This window comes from Phycodurus eques, chromosome 20 (assembly GCF_024500275.1).
Source record: "Phycodurus eques isolate BA_2022a chromosome 20, UOR_Pequ_1.1, whole genome shotgun sequence".
Lineage (NCBI taxonomy): Eukaryota > Metazoa > Chordata > Actinopteri > Syngnathiformes > Syngnathidae > Phycodurus > Phycodurus eques.
In genome coordinates this window covers 10,098,674-10,122,414 of record NC_084544.1, presented here as the reverse complement: position 1 = coordinate 10,122,414, position 23,741 = coordinate 10,098,674, and the positions used below count along the sequence as shown (strand labels likewise).

At 40.1% G+C, this 23,741-nt stretch overlaps 1 protein-coding gene across 1 annotated transcript in view; it reads right to left on the bottom strand.

Moving 5' to 3' along the window:
- Window positions 1-10,729: 10,729 nt before the first annotated feature.
- Window positions 10,730-23,741, bottom strand: part of calcr (calcitonin receptor) — a 40,521-nt gene continuing 27,509 nt past the window's right edge. Inside the window, exons 11-22 of the mRNA XM_061664842.1 lie at window positions 23,615-23,727; window positions 23,012-23,180; window positions 22,821-22,931; window positions 22,622-22,734; window positions 21,509-21,600; window positions 19,622-19,748; window positions 16,961-17,114; window positions 15,046-15,106; window positions 14,858-14,924; window positions 14,564-14,782; window positions 13,975-14,016; window positions 10,730-11,032 (exon numbers count right to left, since the gene is read on the bottom strand). Of these exons, the coding sequence (XP_061520826.1) occupies window positions 10,814-11,032; window positions 13,975-14,016; window positions 14,564-14,782; window positions 14,858-14,924; window positions 15,046-15,106; window positions 16,961-17,114; window positions 19,622-19,748; window positions 21,509-21,600; window positions 22,622-22,734; window positions 22,821-22,931; window positions 23,012-23,180; window positions 23,615-23,727 (1,487 nt within the window). The 3' untranslated portion in view covers window positions 10,730-10,813. The remainder of the gene's footprint in view (window positions 11,033-13,974; window positions 14,017-14,563; window positions 14,783-14,857; window positions 14,925-15,045; window positions 15,107-16,960; window positions 17,115-19,621; window positions 19,749-21,508; window positions 21,601-22,621; window positions 22,735-22,820; window positions 22,932-23,011; window positions 23,181-23,614; window positions 23,728-23,741) is intronic.

Genomic DNA, 23,741 nt, shown 5'->3' with positions numbered 1-23,741 from the left:
AGTATATATACTGTATGTACTGTATATGTATAACGTAGTCAGCTGGGATAGGCTTCAACTCAATCGTGAATGATAACAAGCACTTTTATTGAATCACATTTGACTTACTGTGCAAGTGCACCTACCGTCAAAAAGCATAGAAATATCATTGTCTGGATTTTTTTAGGGAATAAAGTAGATCACAAAGTGACACAAAGTCAATGTTTTGGTCCAGTGGCCAGGATGGCTTATGGGTGTGTTGCATTCAATCACACTCTGCACCCTCCCGCCCCCCAGACACACACGCCGCATGTGATTAGGAGCACCTGTGTTTCCAAAATGGCAGCTGCAGTAAGAAAGGACACCAAACCATTTTGCATCCCGATGTTAATAAAAGCCACAGTAGTGAATATAATGAAAAAAGCAAGACAGTTAAAAGGATTCCAGTGGAGTTGACATTTTGGAGCACTATTAGACAAAAGGCAGGTCAGTGGTGAGTTTACCATATTTTAGCTTTTTGTTGTATTTTTTTGTGTTAGAATTGTGTGACTACAGAATTTATTAAACCTGCTGTGCATCTTATTGATTTGGTTTTACCTTAAGGCAAAGCAGCAACATTGTTTTGTGAACTAAAGCAATCAATCACTAAAACTATCAAAAATTATTCTTCATGCTTGTCAGCCAGTTTTCCCATTCTGTATTGCCATCAACGGCCCTTATTGGATGTTTACGTGATGTTTATTTAATTGCGCTACTGGTAATCTAAATATGCACACCCTTAGAAAATGGAGCTCATTTCCGAAATACAGACACAGCAGGCCTCAATGTTGTTCTTTCTGGATACACCTACAATGAATGAAGAACAGAGAGTTCAAAGACCAACACAGAATAAATGAACGCTTCTCACATGGCCGCCAAGCACTTTTATAATTACAGATTTTAAATTAACATAGGCTTAGTTTTGAGGTCCCTCCGGCCGACTGGCTAAAAGTAGCTATATTATGCATTCGGTCGCATGTGTGCTTCAGTCAGTTGTCCCAATTTCTAGAAATTTTTTATTTATTTTTTTTTTTTGGGGGGGGGAAGCTGGTGACAGCTTTTGGTTTGGCTCCAATGCACAAGCAGCAGGAAGCGACGCTGTTCACTTTCAACTAAAAACTAACTCATGCTTTAGCTTTCTTGGCCTGCACCTCTCATTCATCAGCAGAATGAATCATACACAAGCAATAGTAATATTTAGTTTAAAAAAAAAAAAAAAAAGAGAGAAATTTAGAAGGAAAAAAAATATATCCACCTTGCAAAAGCTGTGTTGTTACAGTATTGTGTCAACATAACACCCACATCCATTTCTTCTGGACCAATTTTGCCACCAAGATTGGCTTGAGGTGATTAATGACAGCAAACTCAAGTTGAAAGTTTTTGCATTTTGGTACCATCCATTTTGTTAGAACAGCATGGTGCTTGAGTGGGTTTTTTCAGACGGCTCTGATTTCCTCTCACATTCTAAAAACATGCATTTTCTGTTAATGCATGACGCTAAATTTTCAATAAGCGTGAACGTGAGAATGAATTGTTGTTTTTGCCATATGCGCACTCCAATTGTTCAGGCTATATGCACTACCGCTATGTGCGGCAAATGGTGGTCGCGCCAGATGCTAACTGAATTCTTCTGGACTCCTAGTACAGCAAAACAACCCATTTTAGAGTGGCCTTTAACTGTGGGCAATCTAAGGGACACTTTCATCAGCATCTTGATATGCAACACCCGTGAGGTGGGTGTATTATCTCGGCAAAGAGGAAGTGCTGACTAACATACATTTGTGAACAATATTTGAGAGAAATAGGCCTTTGTGTACAAGGAAAGTGAGAGTTCAGCTCATGAAAAATTGGAGCAAATAAGTGTTTTTGTTCAGTATACATTATAATTGTAAATGTTTTTTTATTTTTTATTAAGGTTTCTTGCAATTTACCTTCGAAGAGCTGCTAATGTTTACAGTGACAGGCTTGATCTTGATATTTCTTTCTGTCAGGCAGCTCGATCACCAATGGTACTAAATAGCCACTACGGGGATCCTGCTTTAAGCCGTTGCCCGGCAGAAGAATGTGGGCAAAAAAAAAAAAAAAAAGATTTGGCAAGTGCGGACAGACAGTGCTGGAGAGAATGCAACAATTGACAACATTCCCTGGACCCACGGCTGTGGTGTCTACGAGCAAGACCGTGTAATACCGTGGTCTGCTCCAGTGTGTGCCATTGAATGTGGATGTTTGTGTTCAATATTGTGATGAGGTCATCAAAAGCGAAGAACCCATTTTGTCAACGTGTGTGTGCATGTCATGACAATACAATATCATTCTTGATTCTGCTAGATTAAAAATAACTTTCATTATGTTTAGCTACAATTGATTTTGCTGGTTTCATCTCACTTCAGAAAGTAAATATGGCTTTGACTCATGGAAATCCATAAAATGTCATTGTACAGCAATCTGGAGAACAAATGGTTATCTTATGCCTTATGCCCATGTGTCTTAACTGTCTCATATTCAATCCGACAGCCCCTTTTGTGGAGTGTTCCCCTATGTTTTGTTTATAGGCATCCCGTAGTATATTCATATATTTTTGTTATCCAGAGAGCCGACTCACCCTCACTCTTCACAAGTTCTGCACGAATCACGGTGATGACTTAAACCTTTTCACTTTGCGAACAGCACCGAAAGAAGAAGCCTGCATCATCCATCTTTAATGTACATGGGATTTTTATTTTTTAGATGAGTTGTGCGTGAAAGTTCAATCCAAGCGGGTGGGCTAGCAAGTCGTTTCATGGGAAACCTCCACCAGCAGAAGCAAGTGCTGCAGGGCCCAAATAATTAGCATTTTACATTACAAATCTCATCAGCATCTAACAAGGGAACAAGTGCTGAAGCCAAGAAGTGATTGAGGAGGTTATCTCCTTTATGAAATACACAGAGAAAGCCTGAACAGCAAAATGTACCAATCCTCACACCACAAAACCCATTGCTTAAATTGATTAGAAATTCATACTGGATGAGAGAATTGATTAGAAATGAATACAGGCATTTTGCAAGCATTATAATGCCATCCCAATATATAAAACATAAGTTTATCAGGAAGACTGCTGCACAGACTTCATATAACATGAGCGCTTAAAGCCTTGACTACATTTGAATGACAACACATTACATTAGTACAAGTCTGGTCTGTGGGGGGGAAAAAAAAAATTAACTTAACCGCATATCTTACCCAGTCCAACAGAGGTTGTCACTTTTCAGAAGTTGCAGGCCTTGTACAACGGTAGTAATACAACCAATGTAAAAAAGAAAATCAAACTCTCAACTAAGGCCTCTGCCCTGCTTGTGACGTCATAGGAATGTACTGTCGTTTAGTGTGGCAACAGGCACTGATGAATGACAACAGACTAACATAGCAACGTTTTCGCCTGAAAAAGCACCTAGCAACAAATCGAGCAATTTTAAAAATTAGGAAACTTTCTGTACCTTTTGAAAAGTGACTCAAATGCTGAAATGCACTTATTTCCCCTTAAGGATGTCACAACATTTTGTCACACAATTAAAAGAACGCACGGTCTGTATATAACTGCTAAAGTGAATTGAAAGTTTTGTTTTAGATTTTTTTATTTATTTTTTTTTTTTTTTTTGGGGTGGTGGGGGGGGGGATCATTTAAAAACAATGTGTTGCACCTACAGTTGTTTGGTGAAGAAATCACGAAGGCGATGGTCAGACTGCTGGTCAATTTCAATTTTTTTTCTCGAATGTGACTTGTATCTGGTTTTTCCATGTGTGCAATTACGCTTTTGTCCTTTTTTATTTATATATATTTTTTCCCCCACCAAAATCTGACCCAGGTCTCTTTTTGTATTTGTATATAAATCGGGATAAGTATCCAACGGGACTGGGGTCTGGACGCTCAGGTTGTACTCATCCCGTCCTGAAAGGCACGAAAAGAAAATACTTTTAGAATTGATAAATATAAGAAAATGTCTGGCCTTTACCCTCCTCCATAGATCGTTGGAAAAATACACACTGTAGGAAAAACTCCTTTTTTCTTCATTTCTGTCACAGCCACTTTGGGAAGATGAGAATGCCTCGGGTGTGTCATTCCCCGCTTCATCGCAGATGAAGATGAATGTGGCAGGTCCACGATCAGCTTTGGGGAATCATAATGTGTTCATAATATCAAGCTTTAGATGACGATCATGCTGAGAGCATTTTCTTTCAGTAATACATCAACGGGGGTTTGCGCACACAAAGCTCATTTAAGATAAGTTGAGTGTTGCCACATAATGCTGAAGGACGAGATATTTCATTAAGTAATCTCTAATGCTGTCTGCATAGACTTGTGGGATCAAGTCCAATGCAAAGATCCAATAAAAATATTGATTGTTGTGTGCTTTGTTGATTTTGACCTTTTGGTAACGATCAATGAATTCACATGACGTTGTCGAGCAAGCTCACAGAGCAACACTTGACGATTCCTGCACGGAAACAGTGAATGCACTTCATACGCGTCTTTACAAGCGAGCCTGGCTCGCTATGTGGCCAGTACAGTCGATTCTTTGAAGGCACCCGGCCACAATTGTCAAGTTCCAACTCAGTCGGGCTATCTCTCGTGAGCAGATAGCGGCTGTGCTGAAGATTAGGCCGAGTGAGAAAAGACTTCGATGGTTTGATTTTGTTCTCTTTAAAGCAGCTGCACTGAGCCCGGCGGGGGACTCGTCTCTCACATTACGCACATTATATGGCTGCTATACATTTATGCATAATGACTAAGTGGATTGGTCTCTTTACACCAATAACAAATAGTCTTTTTGAACGAATTTAGATGTGAGGGATCTTCTCGTGCCCTTGCTTGTAATATCCTTAAAATGGTTTTACATTTTACAAGAGTACAACTGGGCTCATTACTTTTTGACAGCCCCTCATTAATAGGGCATGGAAATGAATAAAATTATCAAAACATCGCAGTCAACCAAAATAGCGTGCATAACACACTGACTAAACTCATTTGTGCTCTGCCCTCAGTTCAATTCTGGCCATAATTAGAGCTGCAGTATATTGGAAAAGGTCATTTAGCCTGTTGGCACAAATTATGCACCCAGAAGGTGATTTTCTGCAAATATAAAGGTTTCTTTTCATTTTGCTGGGATTGCTGCTTATTAGAGCTACTTTATCAGACCACACCAAAAAATAACCAATTCCTCTAAATATTTACATTGATTCAGATGGATGAAGCAGACATACACTTGCTTGGTGAAATTCACTTTTTCTGTTTTAAAACTCCTGTTCTTATCTGCTCAAAGAACACAAGATTACTTTTATGGCCAATTTCTCTGCAGGTTGCTGTCACACTGAAGCCATCCGGAGCCTCCATTAAACACCAGACGAAGCCGAGCGCTGTCACAAGTATACCTTAAAACAACATGGACGTAATTCCAAGGAATACACTGTGACTTTGTGCAGAATGCGGTTGCACTCATCCATCCGTCTCGCGCAGAAAAACATGATGAAGGGGTATGCGCATGCAATTAGGGAGATTTCCTCCTCATTGTATCAAAAGTCCTCCATCCAAGCCCTCATAACTAAGACACTTTGCATACAATTAGACTTGAATATTATTACACTAGATCTGTACCAGGATTTTTTTTTTTATGGTGAGAGCTCAGAGACAATATTTATCAGAGGAATGAAGAAACAGCTCCACAGGCGTCAAACCTCATCACCATCAGCATCATCATCATCATCATCACTTCATCAAGCTCATAGGACCAGTGAATGAATTCAAAGGAGGACGGTTTGTCTCCTTCTCTTGGTGGTGTCATTAGGATGCAGCAGAGCCTGAAATTGCGTATTTTACACTGACATCTCTAGCAAGGCAGAAATTTTAGGCATAAAACGAGTGAATACAGCGAGTGCCTTTAGGACAACAACAACTGGGACATGAAGTGTTTCGATGAAATGCCAGTCAATACTGACCTGCTTCAGACATCAGATGCAGGCGCTGATGGTATGAAAGGAACCTTTAGTATAAAAGAGGCTGGTTTACAAAGCGGTAGACCAAGTGGAGTAAGACCACCTTTTGTTTGCGCAGCATACGGGACCCCTCAGACCTGAAACATGAAATACAGTGGTGCCTTGAGATATGACTGACCGGAGATACAAGCTGTCACTTGGTCAGTTTTTTTCGTTGTTTTTCTTGCTTTGACTTGCGAGCAAACATTTGGGATGAGCGCCGTATGGTGCCAGTAAACTCAACTCTCTTCTCGACAAGTGGCAGTTTGGCAGATAGGGAACAATTTTTCCAAAAAGACTTCAAGCTGTTTGTTGCCGCTCCCAGTTGAAGTTTACTGTCATACTAACCATCAGACAAAGAAAATTACATATTGTGTACTTAAAACAACCACATAACTGCCTTAGTCTGCTAGCTCAATGCTAACACATTGTGGAATGCCATAGACAGGCGAACAAATAGCATCTGTGTTGGTGTCGCAAGTCTTCTATTCTGATAAGGCTGATATTTGAACACAAAAGGTGCAGCAACACATGTAGATAGACAATATAACAATACTCACTGGCGTATTCTTTATCCTTTTCGAAAAACGATTATTACTGCAGTTTACTGAGTCAGAGTGGTTGTGAAACCCTTCTTCGTTTGTCTGCATAACTGCCCCCAAGTGGTCACGTCATGCAACCAGGAGTCACAATGAATTAATCATGATGCAAAAGTTGGATTCTTTACATTCTATTTATTATAACTATGCTTTTATAAAGTTCAATATTATAATGTTATTTTATTAAAACCGTATTACAAGAATTTAAAACAAATATTTTTTGAACATCTGGAACGGATTAATGGCATTTGCATTGATTTCAATGGGGAACAATGATTTGCGATACGTGTAGAGATAAGAACATGGTCGCTGAATGCATTAAACTTGTATCTCAAGGCACCACTGTACTGTGGTAGTGAAGTGGCCTACAATGAAAAATAGCCCGTCTAATCATAACTGGTGAAAATTTACAATACGGTATTCATGAAGTATCTTCTTTTATCTCTTCTTCTACAAGCTTGAAAGGCAGGCAGCAAAAAAAAAAGAGTCATTTTTCAATTCATGTGCTAAATATACTTATATGGTATGGAAAAACATGACCCAGCCAGGCTTTTACAAAGTACATTTTTAACATCACATTAGCAATGATGTCAGTCAAAGCTTAGTGAGACCAGGAGACAAAATGAACCACAGAAATTCACCAAACTGGTTTCACAGTGCAGAAATCATATACTGTATGCATTTCGGCTTTACTAAAAAAGTGCGGCAACTTCCACATATACAGATAAACTACATAGATGCACATCTCAAACAGACCCTTATTTTAAAAATGAGTGAGAAATATACTCAAATAAATACCTTCGTAAATTCTTTATCATCACAGAATGAGCGTCATTCCCTAAGATTGATTGTCACTGTCTTCTTTCTAGCCTGCAACAAAATACATTACAATGAGTATTGTATGAGCAAATATTTCCATGACATGGTCGTCTGATAAAGCGCTCAAAGTTTTTACTGCTGTTCAAAACCGAAAAGCTCCCTCTCCTTAATTTGTAAAGGATATTAGTCAAATCAGAAAATATGTGCCTTTGTCATCAAAAGATGAATATGAGAAAAAGATCAATGTTCAGCTTGTGTTTGCAGTTATTGAAATCTTAATCTGATACACTTAGAGGAAAAGATTGGAAGATAGATTTGTGTTCCGTTTTCTCTCTTCAGTCTCCTCTTTATCAGTTAAAATACATGTTTTATAGGATTTAAGTCTGGAGATTGCCTTGAACAATCTAAAACATTCCACTTTTTGCCCCCTATGGACTTATTTTTTATTTTTTTTTACTGCATGATGAAAGATCTCACAGTCAGTTTCTGTCGACTTTTGATTCCCTGCTGACATTGTGTTACTGCAATTTAGACTAGTGAGCTCTTCCTGTAAGCAACCAGGCCATGACATTACCTCAACTGAGTTGTAGTAACAGATGAGCTTGTATCTTTACAATCATGAGCAGATGCTTTCTTTTCGCCACTATTTTGCTTTGCCATCACTCTGATAAAGGTTCATCTTTGGCTCGTCAGCCCATAAAAGGTTTCTGTTTCTGTACTTTTTGGCAAATTCCAGCCTGACCTTTCTTTTCTTAAGTTGTGTATCGACTCCAGATGTAAATACCTGGAAATAAACGCTGAACTGTTCAACTCTTGTCATATTCATCTTCTGAAATCAAGCCCCAACAAGTTCATTCTACTGTAAAAATAAAGAAATTGGCATCACTGTTCCAATTTTTAGGAGGACAGTATATTTATTGATATTACTTAGTTATGTATGCTTTTTTGCACATTAAGCTTCTGCTGGCTTCTCAGGCCTGTGATGTGGAGCATCAGTAAAAGAGCAAAGCAGTTTTGCTTGTAGCATCACAGGACAGACATGGAGCACTATACTCAGGAATGAGAAATGATAATGAAATATTAAGAGAAAACAAATTCATTTTTTAAACTCTACAGTCCTCTCCAAAAGTATTGGAACGGCAAGGTCAGTTCCTTTGTTTTTGTTGCATAATGAAGACATTTGAGATTCACATCAAAAGATGATTACGGGACAAAAGTTCAGAATTCCAGCTTTTATTTGATGGTATTTACATCTAGATGTAAACATGTAGCATTTCAAATGAAGAATGCAACAGTCTGGTGAAGTCAATGCGTCACAGGCTTGATGCAGTTATTGCAAGTAAGGGTTATGCCACCCAATATTAAATGTTATTCACTTTAAGTTTCAATAACATCTGTTCCAATACTTTTGCTCACTTGAAAAGTGGGTGGCTTCAAACAAAACGTGCTTTGTCCTGAGTTGTTTAACACATCTAGATGTAAATACCATGAAATAAAGGCTGGAATTCTGAACGTTTGTCTCGTATTCATCTTTTGATCTGAAACCCAAATGTCTTCAGTATACAGCAAAAACAAAGGAATTGACCCTGCCATTCCAATACTTTTGGACTGCTAATTTCTATGTACACAATTCCAGAGCTTCAAACATGAATGATTAATTGGTAACTTTTCGTGGCACGTGACCAGACTGGTGATGCTGGTATATTGTAACTGTGTGCATGTGTGGACAGTGGATAGAAGAATTCTACACATCCATGACCAAATGCCAGGTTATTGTGAGAAAAGTGAGGGCAAGATAAATCCAAAACCTTTTCGAATATATATATATATATATATATATATATAAATAAACAATAAATAAGGTTACATAAGTGTGCACACACTCTTATAACTGAGCATGTGGTTGTGTTCAGATTAACCAATCAGATTCAACATCATGTTAAATAGGAGTCAGCACACATCTGCCACCATTTGACCAATACTGGCCACTCATGCCAGAGTAGAATCTGCTCCATTTGCACACTGGTTGAGGAGTATCTGTAACATTTGCACAACCAACAATTGTCCCAGATGATCGCACTACTCGTCACTTTAAACCGCATACACTCCTTGAAGTCTCGGCGCCCTTTGCACAATGGTCGTTGCACCGGACTATTGCAATATTAGTCATTCGAACTGCTCGAAGTGCAAGAGGACTCTGCATCTTTTTGCACAATTGTTTTTTGTCAATGTCTTTTATGTCTCCAAAGTGTTCTGTAAATTGACTGTCTGTTGTACTAGAGCGGCTCCAACTACCGGAGACAAATTCCTTGTGTGTTTTGGACATACTTGGCAAATAAAGATGATTCTGATTCTGATTTAAAACGCCTCTGATTAACCCCAAATAAGGTTCGGCTGTTCTATTTGGCACACATTTTCCCACATCTGTTTGGGTGATTTTGTTATGGAAGCAGGATTGAACGTTTTGGCGATAAATACAGAAGGTATGTTTGGTGCATACAGTGAAGCATGGTGGTGGCAGCATCATTTTTCGGAGATGGCTTTCTTCAGATGTAAATGGGGCCTTGGGCAAGGTAGAGGGAATTATTACCAGTTCAAAATACCTGTCAATGATAGCACAAAACCTTCAGGCTTCTGCACGAAAGAGGGGGGTGAGGATAAAATAAAATAAAATAAAAACAGTAACAGCCCACTCGAACCACCGAACTTTATTTGGGGTTAATCAGAGGCGCATTAAATTGGGTCAGGTGTATGGTGACTCCTGTTTAGCATGAACACACCCACATCCCCTGTTATCTCGGTCGTTCATTTTTTTAATTTTAATTCTCGTTCTGGATATAGGTCAAAATGGTGGAAAAGGTTTTTAAATCATTCATCTTGCTTTTTGTGTAGACCTTTTATATCCACTGCGTGTGTGTGTGTGTGTGTGTGTGTGTTAGGGTACCCCATCTGTGCTCAATCGGACACAGAACGCCCCCATCGAGTCTTTGACCAACATCTTGTACCCTTTGGTATCGTAGGTGAGAATAGAAAAGATTGTGTCGCTCATTTGCTGTTGATGATCATCACAAAAACGTCAATATGAACATCACACCCTCTCCAACAGTTGTCATCACAGGTATTTCCGTCTCATCGCCAGCAGCGTAACACGTCGAAAGTCTCACAAGCATCGGCGTTGTCACAAAGCAGCTGCAATAAAGTGATGGAAGTGACTCCCTCTCCTTCCCAGTCGGTCTTCAGTCCCCTCGTCCCTATTACGGCGAAGACGACTGAAGAAACTAGCCTCTGAGATTTAGTACTGTCCACGTAGCATTTTTTTTTTTTGTCAAACAGAACACTGTTTCCGTGTTGTTTTTCTCCTCTATGGCGCTTAGGGGATCTCGGCCACTTTCAGCGCCACCAGTTCAGAGTCGTCCGTGTGGCGCCCGTTCAAGTGTTCGCTGTTGCCGTCTTGGTGGTACATAAAGGGAGGGACCTCTGTGATAGAGGTGGCCGTGTACGACGTGGAGCGCATTGAACAGTGGTCCTTCCGTCTCTGACCCCACTCGGTTTTGTACTGCATCCACTGTCTCTTCAGAGCGGCCTGCACCTGGACACAAAGATTCAATTTATCTGAACAAACGGGGTGCAACAACACACAACTGTAAAATTTGTTAGTCAAATTTTGATCACCGCCAGATGGCCATATGCAAAACAACATTGGATTCAGCAGTGGAACAAAATCCCTTTTTAGGAAGTTGTTTCACTTTTGATTTATCCTGATCATAACTTATAATGGAAAAATGTCTCCCCTGCAAGGGATCCCTGGACCCAAAACGTTTGTACATGCTTGATCGACATATGTAACTGTATGCGTTACTGGTAAAAGCAGAGGCGATCGTGAGTGGGCTTCCCCAGCCTCAACCCTCAGCCTTATCTAGATGTGGCTAAATACATTTCGAAACGTTCATCGAATAGCAAACTCAAACCAGTGTGATTGAATTAAAAATAAAACACTCAGTAAAAGAAGGTATTTTTTTTAAAGTAGTCAAGAAATTACATAAACGAATGATGAACTATTTAATTTGCGAAGTCCTGCTCCATTTAAAATCTAGCTGGCATACGGCCATTTCTGTCACTAGTGAGGTGCAAAAATACTTCCGCAAAGGAAACCTTACATCAGTGTTTTTTGGATTATAGCTCCTCCGTAGAACCTCCTCGCTCCTGTCCTCATTCAAGACAATTGAGATCCTTGATAATATTGCAGTGTGAGAACCATTTCCAGGTTGTGGTTAAAGCTTTGAGGAGGAAGGAGGGTTTCAAATAAGAGACTTGACCCACGGTCTAAAGGGGAGACATTTCTTTCGTAATGTTGCAGGCCGTTCCCAGCCACAACATCTGTGGTGCATCTTTTGAGTGTCAAAGAGCTCTATCCAAATTCTGCAATTCTACACCATCACAAACGCCAACCAAAACAATACATTCATATATAGTAGTACAGCTGCCCATCTATGTGCTTCAGCTAATAATGATTGCACATTTTTGCTTAAACTCGTTGACTAAACATCGAATTAAAAGTTGTTTTTTTTAAGTTGCTTAAGGACAAGCAATTTTGTCAAAGGGTTTCATTCATGAAAGAAATAAGCACTCTCCCATTAGTGAAATGGGAATTATCTTGTACTGCATGTGCGACCCTCCTAATGCTGACATCCCTGATGGTGCAAGAACACTCATGTAAAATGGCCTAATTATAAAAATGACTAAAACTAATTGTTATAATGAGCCAAGAGAACGACGAGCACGTCGATGGAGAGCATCGCGCTTGGCATCACAAAGACAGCGTGGACGCTGTTTGTCTCAGTGACCTCGCACCACAAAGGCGCCATTGTGGGACATAATGCAGGTTGTGCAATTTGGCCTTGACATAAAAAAAACTAATAAAAAGGGCACAATGGACCACAGCGGCAGTAGCCCATGTCCTTATTAAGGGACTCCAATTGGTCAGTTAAAGCAAACAAACACTTTGATTCGATAGCGACAGGTAGTGTGTTAGGATCACCCACCTTCAGGGTTGTCCTCCGAGAGACGCATGTGTCTCACATGTTCGCGCGAGCTTTATGGAGTATTAGAGAAAATGTTTTTATGTACGTGAGAACACAACAACTGTAAAATAGCTCAAATCTGCACCTCTTCCCGGTTATGTACTCACAACTACATTATTCTCGAACATTTCCTTGCATGTTTTTCTTACAGCTTTTCCATTTCAGTTTCAAACACTCGGACTACCGTAAACCTTACCAGGTTTAATTTTGACATGCACCGAGATCTTGAGCTTGAAAGCAGCTGTTGTGCAATGAGAGAGCTGAAAGGTCTCCAACATCATTTACCACCTCGAGCTCAGGTTTAATGGATTAATCGAGTCTATTCATTTGAACAAGGTGTGAACAAAATGACAACCTCCCACAGTCAGTCAGTTTGCAGCTCGGTTTGACTCGTATCTGTGGTGCCCTTCGCCCTAAACCACTTCACCCGGGAGGGGAAAGCCCAGCCCTCATTTTCAAAAAACTGGTCATAGTGAAGCGGCACGGTGGCCGACCGGTTAGAGCGTCGGCCTCATGGTTCTGAGGACCCGAGTTCTCCCCGGCCCCGACTGTGTGGAGTTTGCATGTTCTCCCCGTGCCTGCGTGGATTTTCTCCGGGCACTCCGGTTTCCTCCCACATCCCAAAAACATGCATGCATTGGAGACTCTAAATTGCCCGTAGGCGTGACTGTGAGTGCGAATGGTTGTTTGTTTGTATGTGCCCTGCGATTGGCTGGCAACCTGTTCAGGGTGTACCCCGCCTCCTGCCCGATGACAGCTGGGATAGGCTCCAGCACGCCCGCGACCCTAGTGAGGAGAAGGGGCTCAGAAAATGGATGGATGGATGGATGGATGGTCATAGTGAACAGAAACTGAGCAAAGGGACCTCAGGCAGCTGAGAGGATTCAGAAGCAATGCAGCGTTAACATTTCTGCTTGATAGGTATGATATACGTCACCTTTTAAAAAAATAAATCAATTCAAACTGTTAACGTTTATTGTAACACTCTATTATGAATGTCATGCTACCAACATAGCAGTTGTGGCTAACGTTGGCTTGTTTACATTGCTAATGCTAGCTTAGTGTTTGTTGCTAGCACTGCTATTTTGTTGAAGCTGGGTTTGTGTTCTTTGTGACTACTTATCATGACTACGCGCTTTCATAATCGCATATCATTAGGAAAGGCCATGTTTGAGAATTGCACTTTGGTGAAGGGCGAGGAATTAGTGAAGTGAGGCTACATTTAAAAGCTTGCCAGCAGTTTTAACACTGGAAACTTCCCCTTTAAAATGATTCTAATCTAAAATGACGCACCCATATGTGGTAAATTGATTCCTTTCGTAACATATTAGTGGATCATTTTTCATGGCATTTTGAACCCCTTAATTATATTTAAGTACTGTACTAATGGAAGTCTTGCACTCTGCTCTGTTATATGAATTCAGGAATACTGTGCACGAATATCACTCACCTCTCCATTGAAGAAGCAGAATATGGTTGCCACCAATAAACCCTGCAAAGCAATTAAGTTTTACATATTTGATATCAAATGGCACAATAATATGCAGTTTTTCCAATTAAATTCACATCTCCATACTTTCAAGGTCAAATAGTTTTTTTGTTTTTACGGAACATTCTTAGTACATTAAAGGCTCATGCTTACAACATACAGAATTCAGTTTTAAAATAGTGAAGGGCAGAAACATGTTTGTATGGACATGCCTAGTCAGATTTAAGCATAATTTCAAGAACTTTCCAAAATTCTAGCAACCGTAAAGACCTTGAAATTGGATACTTTTAATGCAAACCCAAGGGGACTTTTCAGCATTATGGAAGATCAAAATTTAACACGGTTGGTTGTACTGTGTTTACGTGAATGTAAAGGGCGTGACGAGTTAAATGACTTTCTCCCTTTTTGCTCCACGACATTGAGCCCGTAAATGGTTCTTTCAAGATTAATAAGTCCCTCAGCATTGGACATTGTTTAGAGATTGTTCTGCCAATTAATCATCGTTTGGAGGCAATAACTTTGGCCTTTGCGCTGCGTGAGGTCTACGTACCTGGTAGTGCATGAGTATGTGCATGATGTACTCGTAGACCTCCCCTGCCAGCCTGTTCTCAGGCCTCCAGGGAAAAATGACAAATTGTATCCCCAGAAGGGGCACAAGGATCAGAGTGGCTCTCACAGCCTTCATGTACATGTTGGACTCTGCACGATGTGTGTCTCTTAGCTTGGTGACCAGAACTCGGATGATGTTGAGCAAGAAGAAGAGATTCACCTGCAGCAGAAGGAACATTCACATCGGATATAAGGAGACTCAAAAAATTTTGTAAATAGAACAGAGTAGACTTACAAGTAGAGCTGCCACTATAGGACCATGAACTGCATACAGCAGATGGGTTTCCACACTCATCCAACAGCTACAGAAAGAGTACAAAAACAAAACATCAATCAGCGCAGTGTGCAGTCCAAAGCATACATGAATGCGCACACAAAATCAAGCATGTATCTCAACGTCGACAGGTTTGGCAATATACTCACTTGTCATCAAAAAATGTTTTTCTTGCCACAGCATGGATTGATGCGGGCACAAGAGGAAAACCTTGGAGTGAAAAGACAGCAGGCACATGAGGGCTCAAGGGAAATGGTTCTATTTGTCATCAAGGCAACCCCTAGCAGTAAGTACTTTTCATGTATTGATGGAAGAATACTGTTTATGCATTCTGTGGAAATAATGAAGCAACCCTGATAGAGCACTTCTACGTACTTCTATTTTTATTGTTCCAAACAGAACAACACTACACAATTTCCTGCATCAGTCCTGTTAAGGGGAAAATGGTAACCCTTTAGTAGACAAGCGGCAGGACAAGCCCTTTGAGAATGAGAGAGACAATGTAACAAAAACTTGTATGCGAGTGGATAGTTCAAATACACCCGATAGATTTCTCCATAAGCGAGGTCATACTGTATATACACAGTTATCATCTGTCTCATGCAACTGCGCCTCCAAACCACAGATATCTTGCTGTGTCTCACAGAAAAGTAATAAATCAATGTCAGAGACCAACAAGCTCTACTTTCCTATCCTTGCACTCAAAAGATTTTGAGGTTGTAATTAACTCATTCACTTCCGTGGATGTTTACATTCTTCAGCAGGAATACAATCGTTTACAGCCACCGACATATACCCAAGTACATTTTTCAATGGGAATGCGTGGAAAAGGGTCTTGCCAAGCTTGTCTGTGAAACTCAGGTTTGTAAACCCCTGTAATGACTGGCAGAGCACTGTAGACGGCAGTGTTGCATCGCCTTGGATTTTTTTCAGATCAGTGCAGCTTTTGCGTAGAAGACGAAGATTATGTTGTGAATCTTGGCTTGTCATGACAAGTACAAAGTGTGTGTTGTGCTCATGAGAGAAAGATGACAGTTTATGGAGAGAATGACAAGTGCCATTAAAAAAAAAAAAAAAAAAAAAACCCACTGACGTTTAGCTCCAGACATGCAATTGAGTCAGCGTTGCTCACGGCGCGTTTCAGAGTTGTAAATCTGTCAATACTTTTAGACTTCAAAAGTCCTTTCTCAATCTTGTTTTTGCTGTCTTGCAATTTGAAGTGTCACAAAGGAATATTAGCATCAAAGTCAATTGTTTTTAGTCAGAAACAGATGTTTTTACTACAGAATGGAAAAAGCTAGAAAACTTTTTCTGGTGAAAGAAGAAAGTCTTCTTTCTATTGGTAGTGCAGCACAATATTCTGTGGGTCTTGAAAGTGCAGTCCAAACATTCTAAAATGGCTGCAAATATGGGAAACTCTGCTTTGAAAAAGGCTGATGTGACTGAATTAACAGAATACATTTTATAAGGGCAAAGGCATATATTTTTCCAAGAGAGCCTGCACCTTTTTTTCTTTGTTTGTTACAAGCACAGCGCCAGCTTTTGATTTACAAATGAAATGATTACATGATTTCTTATGAGTTTAACATATTGCATTTGTATTTATTCGAAAGAAGCAGTGGTGCTGGATTACAGCAGTGCAAATAATTCACATATATACAAATGCTAAAAAATACATTGTTGATTAGTCACAAGAGTGGAACCTCTGAAGTCGATCTGAGGACAGACAATTTGTAATTTGACAAGAAATGCACCGCTAAAGTCGCACAAAACTTGTGTTGGAGCCAGCAGCATGAATGACCTTGCACGCCTTTGTGTACTTCATGAGACCTCAACTCAGAGAGCAAGAAATAATTAACTGCACATTTCCTATTATAAAACTGTCAAACTTATTGTAAAACTGTATAAAACTTTCCATATTAGATTTTCTGCCTTGGAGGTTCCACTGGCCACCACACACTTCAAATCGAAAGCAGGTCTAGCACTATTTTGTTTGCATGAGCAGCCTTTCAAAATGAAAGCAAAATAAGAGCAGGTTGCCTAAGCAGACAGAAGCAGACTCACCCCAGCCCAGGAGGTAGTACCAGTGCAAATGCTGCTCCTCTGCAAACACAGCCACCACGATGAGCGTGTGTAGGTAGATTCCTTCACAGAGCATCCAGAAATAATTGCATCCCAGCATGTACATGTGGAAGAAGTGCAACAGTTTGCAGCCTACCTGCAGAGATGGCCCACACAGGGATATATAAAGCCTTTTGTCAGGTAGTTCCATTTCAACTTCCATCCATTTTCTTGACCGCTTATACTTATAATGGCCGCGAGCGTGATGGCCAAAAACGTCAAACTTGGTTTGATCGGACCATAATATTTCCCGCATACATTTGGCAGCGTTCAAGTGTATTTTTTCAAATGAGATGTACAGGTTAGAGGTCAGATTTAATGGTGGAAAACGTTTTTGATCGATTTACAGAATCTTTATATCACAAAAATGGGGCATTTTGAACAGGGATGTGTAGACTTTTTATATCCACTGTACAAATGTGTGACTTAATTAGAAGCATAATAATTCTTTCTGTGAGCGAACTGATGGTTTAATGGGATATTATCACATCACTATTATCTCAGTGTTCTTCCGATGATATAATTACAAGGCTTAATGGATGTAAATTTGTCCAATGACTGTTTGATCCTATCAATTAACTAAAATCTACCACAAAGAACTTGAATATTCTTTTCAACTAGAAATATACTTTTGCTGAACAATTTGTAACGGTGCAGAACTGCTCTTTTGTTTCTTATTTTGCGCATCTGGTGGCGTTCGAAGCTTCTTGTGTGGATTTATGTTCTCCCAGTGGTTGCATGGGTTTTCTGCAGGTACGAGGTGAACTGGTGACCAGGTGAACTGGTGACCAGTTCACCTTGTACATAACCTACCTCTCACCCAAAGTCAGTGACAATAGTGAGACTAAGCGGTACAGAAGAGATGGATGGATGTTTTGCTCTCAATTTTAAGAAAAGTTGGATTCCACTTTTCGGACAACACAACTAATTGCTTCTCTCAGGGGTCTTTTTTTTGGTCCAAAACAGACAATTACTCACACTGCTTCAACCTTTTACTCAAATGTTCTCCTCCCTTAATCACATTTCTGTGGACTCCAAACAGAATGCAGATGTTCCCTTCTGAACCTTTTCTGAATTGCAGATGAGCAAGATTTGACTGCAGCCACAAACAATGTTCTGCTTTGCAAATCAAGCCGCTGTGGATCATGTTGATCTATTCTCCTCGTGTTGTCAGAGTCCTGGCTGCTTGGAAATTGTGAAGGATTTCTCGCAGCAAAATATAGTCAAGTGAAGGAAAATGTGTACTGCTACTAAATCACAAGCTGAGAAAACGTACTAATTTCAATTTTTAGTTCGTAAATACAAAAATGGTTGTCTGCGTCTCTTGAAATGATGAATGTGATTGCTTTGTATGATTTTTCTTGACAAAAATGTCCCGTTTCACATTTTGAAACAAGTTTACAAATTAAATTCTCTCGATGAAGGGCGGAGAGGAGATTTGTAAAACTGGAACTAGTGCATAAAAACACTTTTCCTAACTGCTTCCAGTTTGTTGAGAAACACTTTGTGACTAAAGCTATGATGACATTATAGCAGCAGGTTTTCGTATCAAACGCAGATGCATGTGCTGTCAGGAGGCTTGTCTTTGTCTGGCCAAAGATTGTAATGGCAGTGTGCCAACTCCTAAAATCTCTCCCCTCCTCACATTTGCATTCAAGTGTTGGACTTAATGTATTTGTTCATTTATTTATTTATTTTTTTGGAACAAAAACACAAGAAAAAGAAAAGGGAAGATCATTTTGAGAGCTGACTAACATCTTTGACTTATTCCAAACAGGATTAGTTCCTAAAAGGTTTATTTATGTTCTGTCGTGGTAGTGAGGCATTCCTGCAAGACAGATTTATCATCAAGTACACAGAAAACTTGGAGATTTGAATAACTCAGAAGCATCCAGGGATTTTCCAAAACAAAAAAAAGAGACGTAGTCCAATGACACACAGCTAAAACATCACTCTTTGCTGGAGAAAAATAATTACGCCTTCTACTCGTTCTACTTGGAAAATTCCAAATATAGACAAACTGTCATGGTCTGTGTTTTACCACCACCCGACCCCGCTCCAGCGCCCCTCGTCCAGCGGCCGCCACCCGACACTCTTGCCTGGCCCCTGCACTGCCACTGGGTCCGGCATCATGGCCGTCCGCCTGAACAGCCCATTAGAAACCCTTGTGCTTGGCGTCCTGGCCGAGCTCCTGAACTGCCCAGCCGAGCACCGCACGTCTGGAGTCCTGGACGGCCACCAGACTAACCCTGATGGGCATACCCTGAACCCTCTTCCAGGCCCCCTTCCACCCGCCCAGTTTTGTGGGAAATTTTTGGACTTTTGTGGACGTCTGGGATCTGTCCCTTAAGTAGAGGGGGTACTGTCATGGTCTGTGTTTTAGTTTAGATTATATTTAGTTTTGTTTAATCTTTTCCTGTGTCCCATGTTGTTCATGTCTTGTGTGCTCATTTAGTTATTGTGTCAACCAATTTCCCACGGTAGAGCTAATCTTCCTTTTTCAGCAATGGCATTCTTTTATCGAACAGCACTGTGGAAATGCCGCAGCACGAACGTTTCATCCTTTGTGCTGCATCACAATATTCAATGCGTGGTGAAACTCACAGGGTTTCTGTCCACCACTTCAGGATTGTTGACCACAGCGACCAGGTAGATGATGGTTAGGGCGGAATTGAGCACGTAGGAGCAGAAAAGGTTCTTGTGCAGTGTGATCCTTTGGCAGCTCAGACTCCTGCGTGAAGAAATGATTAGGACTGATATGTCCGCATGATGATGCCCGAGGACGACATTTTGCAGTTGCAGCAAATATTTACGGTACAGTCTTATCTGAACCTAGAGCAATGCGTGCATGCTGTGAGATGGCAAAGAAAAAGTTGAATTGAGGACTCATGCAGGTTAACGTATCATTGTATGGAAATACCAAAAAAAAAGAAAACATTTAAATATGCCCCAAGGGGCTGCTTGATAATTATTTTTTTCCAGAGCCACATAATTAATTTTCTGTCCATGGTCTCACCTTTTAATCTTTTAGCAGAAAAAGGTACTTTGTTTGTGGAACGATGGAGCCTTTAGTTGCATGGAGTTATGTGTTCCCCGCGCTTGCGTGGGTTTTCTCCAGAGTTTCTGGTTTCCTCCCACGTCACCAAAACATGCTTCTTAGGTTAATTGAATGAAAATTCCCCAAAGGTGTGAATGTCAATGTGAATGGTTGTGTATGTGTACCCTGCGATTTACTGGCAACCAGTCCTGGACGTATCCCGCCTCTCTCCCAAAATCATTCCTCCCTCTCGCTTTTTACCATTTTGCACTCCCTTGTTCCATCTCTGTTTAAGAAGCACAGTAGCTTTGTTAAAAATGAGCACACTTTGTTATTCTTGTTATAATCTGGTAGGAAATGTGAAATCTGTGTGTTGTGCAACACAACTATACAGCAGAGTGTGGGTTGAATTTCCACTTGAGGGATTATCATGAGTACAATAAACTGAAAATAAATTTAATGAATTGATACTGCTATCACGCATTGTTTTATTGGGTTAGTCATCAAAAAAACATGAGCCCTCGCCCTTTTCTAAAAAACTGTTACATGTAACCAAATTAATTTAATTGTTCTTCACAACAGCAAACCTTGTGAAAACTTGAGCTGATGTACTCTCCCCCAAATAGCCTCCTATAAACGTATTTTGTTATTGTTGAAGTAACTACTGTATACTGTATGTATTATATATTTATGTAGACTTTTTGAGAAGCATGTAAAGACGGGGGCAGTTGTGCATTTTGTGACTTATTTCTACTTGACGTTGTACAACGTAGATGTACACGTTCCCATGCAAGCCTCACATCTGGATCCTATAACATATCAGGCCTCCAATACTTGAAAGGATTCTTCTGTTCTAAGTACACTGAAGTTAGAAGAAAGCAGAAACGAGCAGAGATCCAATTTGTCAGGTTGATTAATTTTCCCCAAGCAGGTCCCGATGATTAGTGATCCCGCATCCGTTAAGATATACACGATGGTGTCGAAGGTTTTGCAGCACACCGAGGGTGCTTTTAAAACGGCAACAAACAAGGTTTAGAAGTCCAGAGATCAGTAATAGCAGGACCAATGGAGAGCTATTACCAATGTATTACTGAACAGCAAAAGTTACCCCAGTTGCCATTAAATTAAGTAGTTAAATAAAATTGAGCACAGCCAGTAAAGCAGCATGAACAGCGCGCAGTGATTTGGGTCAGCTAAAATTAACAATGGCTAACCTTTCCTCTAACACATCAACAAAATCTTCTTTGAAGCAGGCGAATTTAAAAGACGGTGGCGGCAACACAAATCCCGTCCTTGCAAAAGATAGCGAGCAATGAGCGGCAAAAGCTCCAATTATCATCTCGACGTTACGACATAGCATAATCTCGATGGTGGTACAGATTTCGATGCTCGCGTCAAACTGATCAATGTGATATGGTTAAAGAAGGGGAGCCAGGTCAGGGATATCACAATACCTGAAGTAGAAGAAGATGGTCAAAGAGATGAGCAGGGAGACTATAGATAAGGCGTGACCGACAATCGCCATGTAAAACAGGATGTACGCCGACTGGGAACAAACACACAAACGAGTGATTCAATGTTACAGGCACAGCACTGAAAAAGATATTCCCTGAAGCATAAATCATTCTATTTTTGGTACAGTCATTGTGTAAAGTGGAATGAAAATGAAGGACAAGTTCTTTAATAAAATGACACAAAGGTCCCTCTTTAATTCATTGGCAAACATGTCATCTTACAGTATATTGTATTTACTTTTGGTGTTGAACAGTCAGCAGCTTAATTTTTAAAATATGGAGGTCTGTGGGTGACATGATTTTTTTTGTTATCCAATGTGTTATGTTCATTGCTAAACAGGTGGCAAAAGTACTCAACTAAGTAGTCGTAATTCGGTAAAAAAAAAAGTAAAAATGTATTTTTACTGTCAATTATATACAGTTCTCATTTTCATGAAAAAAAATGTCGAAAAAAGAAATGGCTAACTAGTATTTGATCGATTTCTATGCCATCAAAACATGTTACCATGGCTTCGATAATGTAAACTGAGTAACAAAAAAAGCTAAATTAGCATGTGCATCAAAACAAAATTCTACAAAATAAGGAAAGCCTTGGATGGGGACTAACTTGATTCTCCGAAACTAGTGCGTCATCATCATTAAGGATTCATGTTTAACCATGCTGTCCCTGTTTCTTTATGGTTCTTAAGTCCACAAATTCTCAGTCAATCAAAAGCTCAACTTAGGTTGACTTAAGTCTGCTGTTTAGGTTAAGTTTTTTTTTTTTTTTTTACATTGGATGAAAATGTAATAAGTCTATTTTGACAAAGTGCTCGAAAGTACACATCTGTTTTCAAATCTGGGCAGTAAAATTAGTCTTCAGAAAAATACTGAAAAATCAACAAATACAGTTACAATGTATTTGTATTTCATTACTTCCCAGCACTGTTATTAAATACCTGTCAGTTTTAGATTTAAAAAATACAAAATAAAAGTGCATTATAAGTAACTTGAAGAAAGACCCATAAAAGAATCTCTTACAGTGTTGCTAATTGCTCACAGCCTCAATATTACCTTCAACTTTGCTTTAGTGTTTTCATTGCAGAGTGTATAGTTAGACCAGGTCCTGTTGGTGTCAGGGTGGCGAAACCACTGCCCATCCTCCCCACAGTACTTGGTTGCCTTTTCTGTACACAACAATCAAATAAAAATATGAAAATACATGTTTTCCTTATTGACTAACTATAACTACTAATACTGGCATAATGCGTACCTGTAGGGTCAAAGTCAACAAAATAATTGGGGCAGTTTTGAGAGGTGTAGGTTCCGGCCGGAGTATCTCCCCAGCACAACCAGCCATCCCAGTTCCGACTGCAGTACACTCCTGCCGCATCAAAGAGTGAGGAAAAACTTGACTTAAGGTTATTTATAGGCTACCAAAGCTGAGAGCGGCGAGGTCATTACTTGATTTGTTATAAGGAGGATCGCTCTTCATTTTTTCAAAGCATTTATACTGGCTGTCAAGGATTTTATTCCTCCCAAGATCCTGCTCCTCGGGGTTCACCAGGGGCCCCGCTGTGCTCTCGTCGGCAAAGTTTTGCACCGTATCCCCTGAGAGTTGTGCACTCGCCCCCTGCGTGGTCAATCAGCATCACACATAGACCTTAATCTGATCAATAATAGCCTCAGTATTGCTTATTAATATTTGCATTACTCCGGTAGTCTTCATTCTCGGTGCATGACATGGATCGCAACTGGACTGGTCTCGTTGTCTTAGACCTTTTGTTTCACATCTGAGCAGGCTTCTTGATCAGCTCATGCACGTAGAGAAGCAGATATTTATCAGATGGATAGTTTTTGTGTGTGGCGGTGTGTGCTGACAGACCTTCACGATCGGAAGAAAAAATAGAAAAAAAAACAATTGGGCCACGGATCGGCACGGTGGTTAGTGACCGCTGTTCTACGGGAACCAGAACAGTCCTGTTGCAATCGATTCAATGCCCTAAAAAGCTCAGTTATAAAGAACATTGTATATTAAGCACACTAGTAATCCTATGCATGAGTCACCTCTAGCTTTTCCTGAATGTTGATGGCACAGAGTGTGAAGTTGGTCCATGTGGTGTTGGTTTCTGGGTGGCGATACCATTGTCCGTCTTCTCCACAGTACTTGGTCGCCTTTTCTAAAGAGAGGACA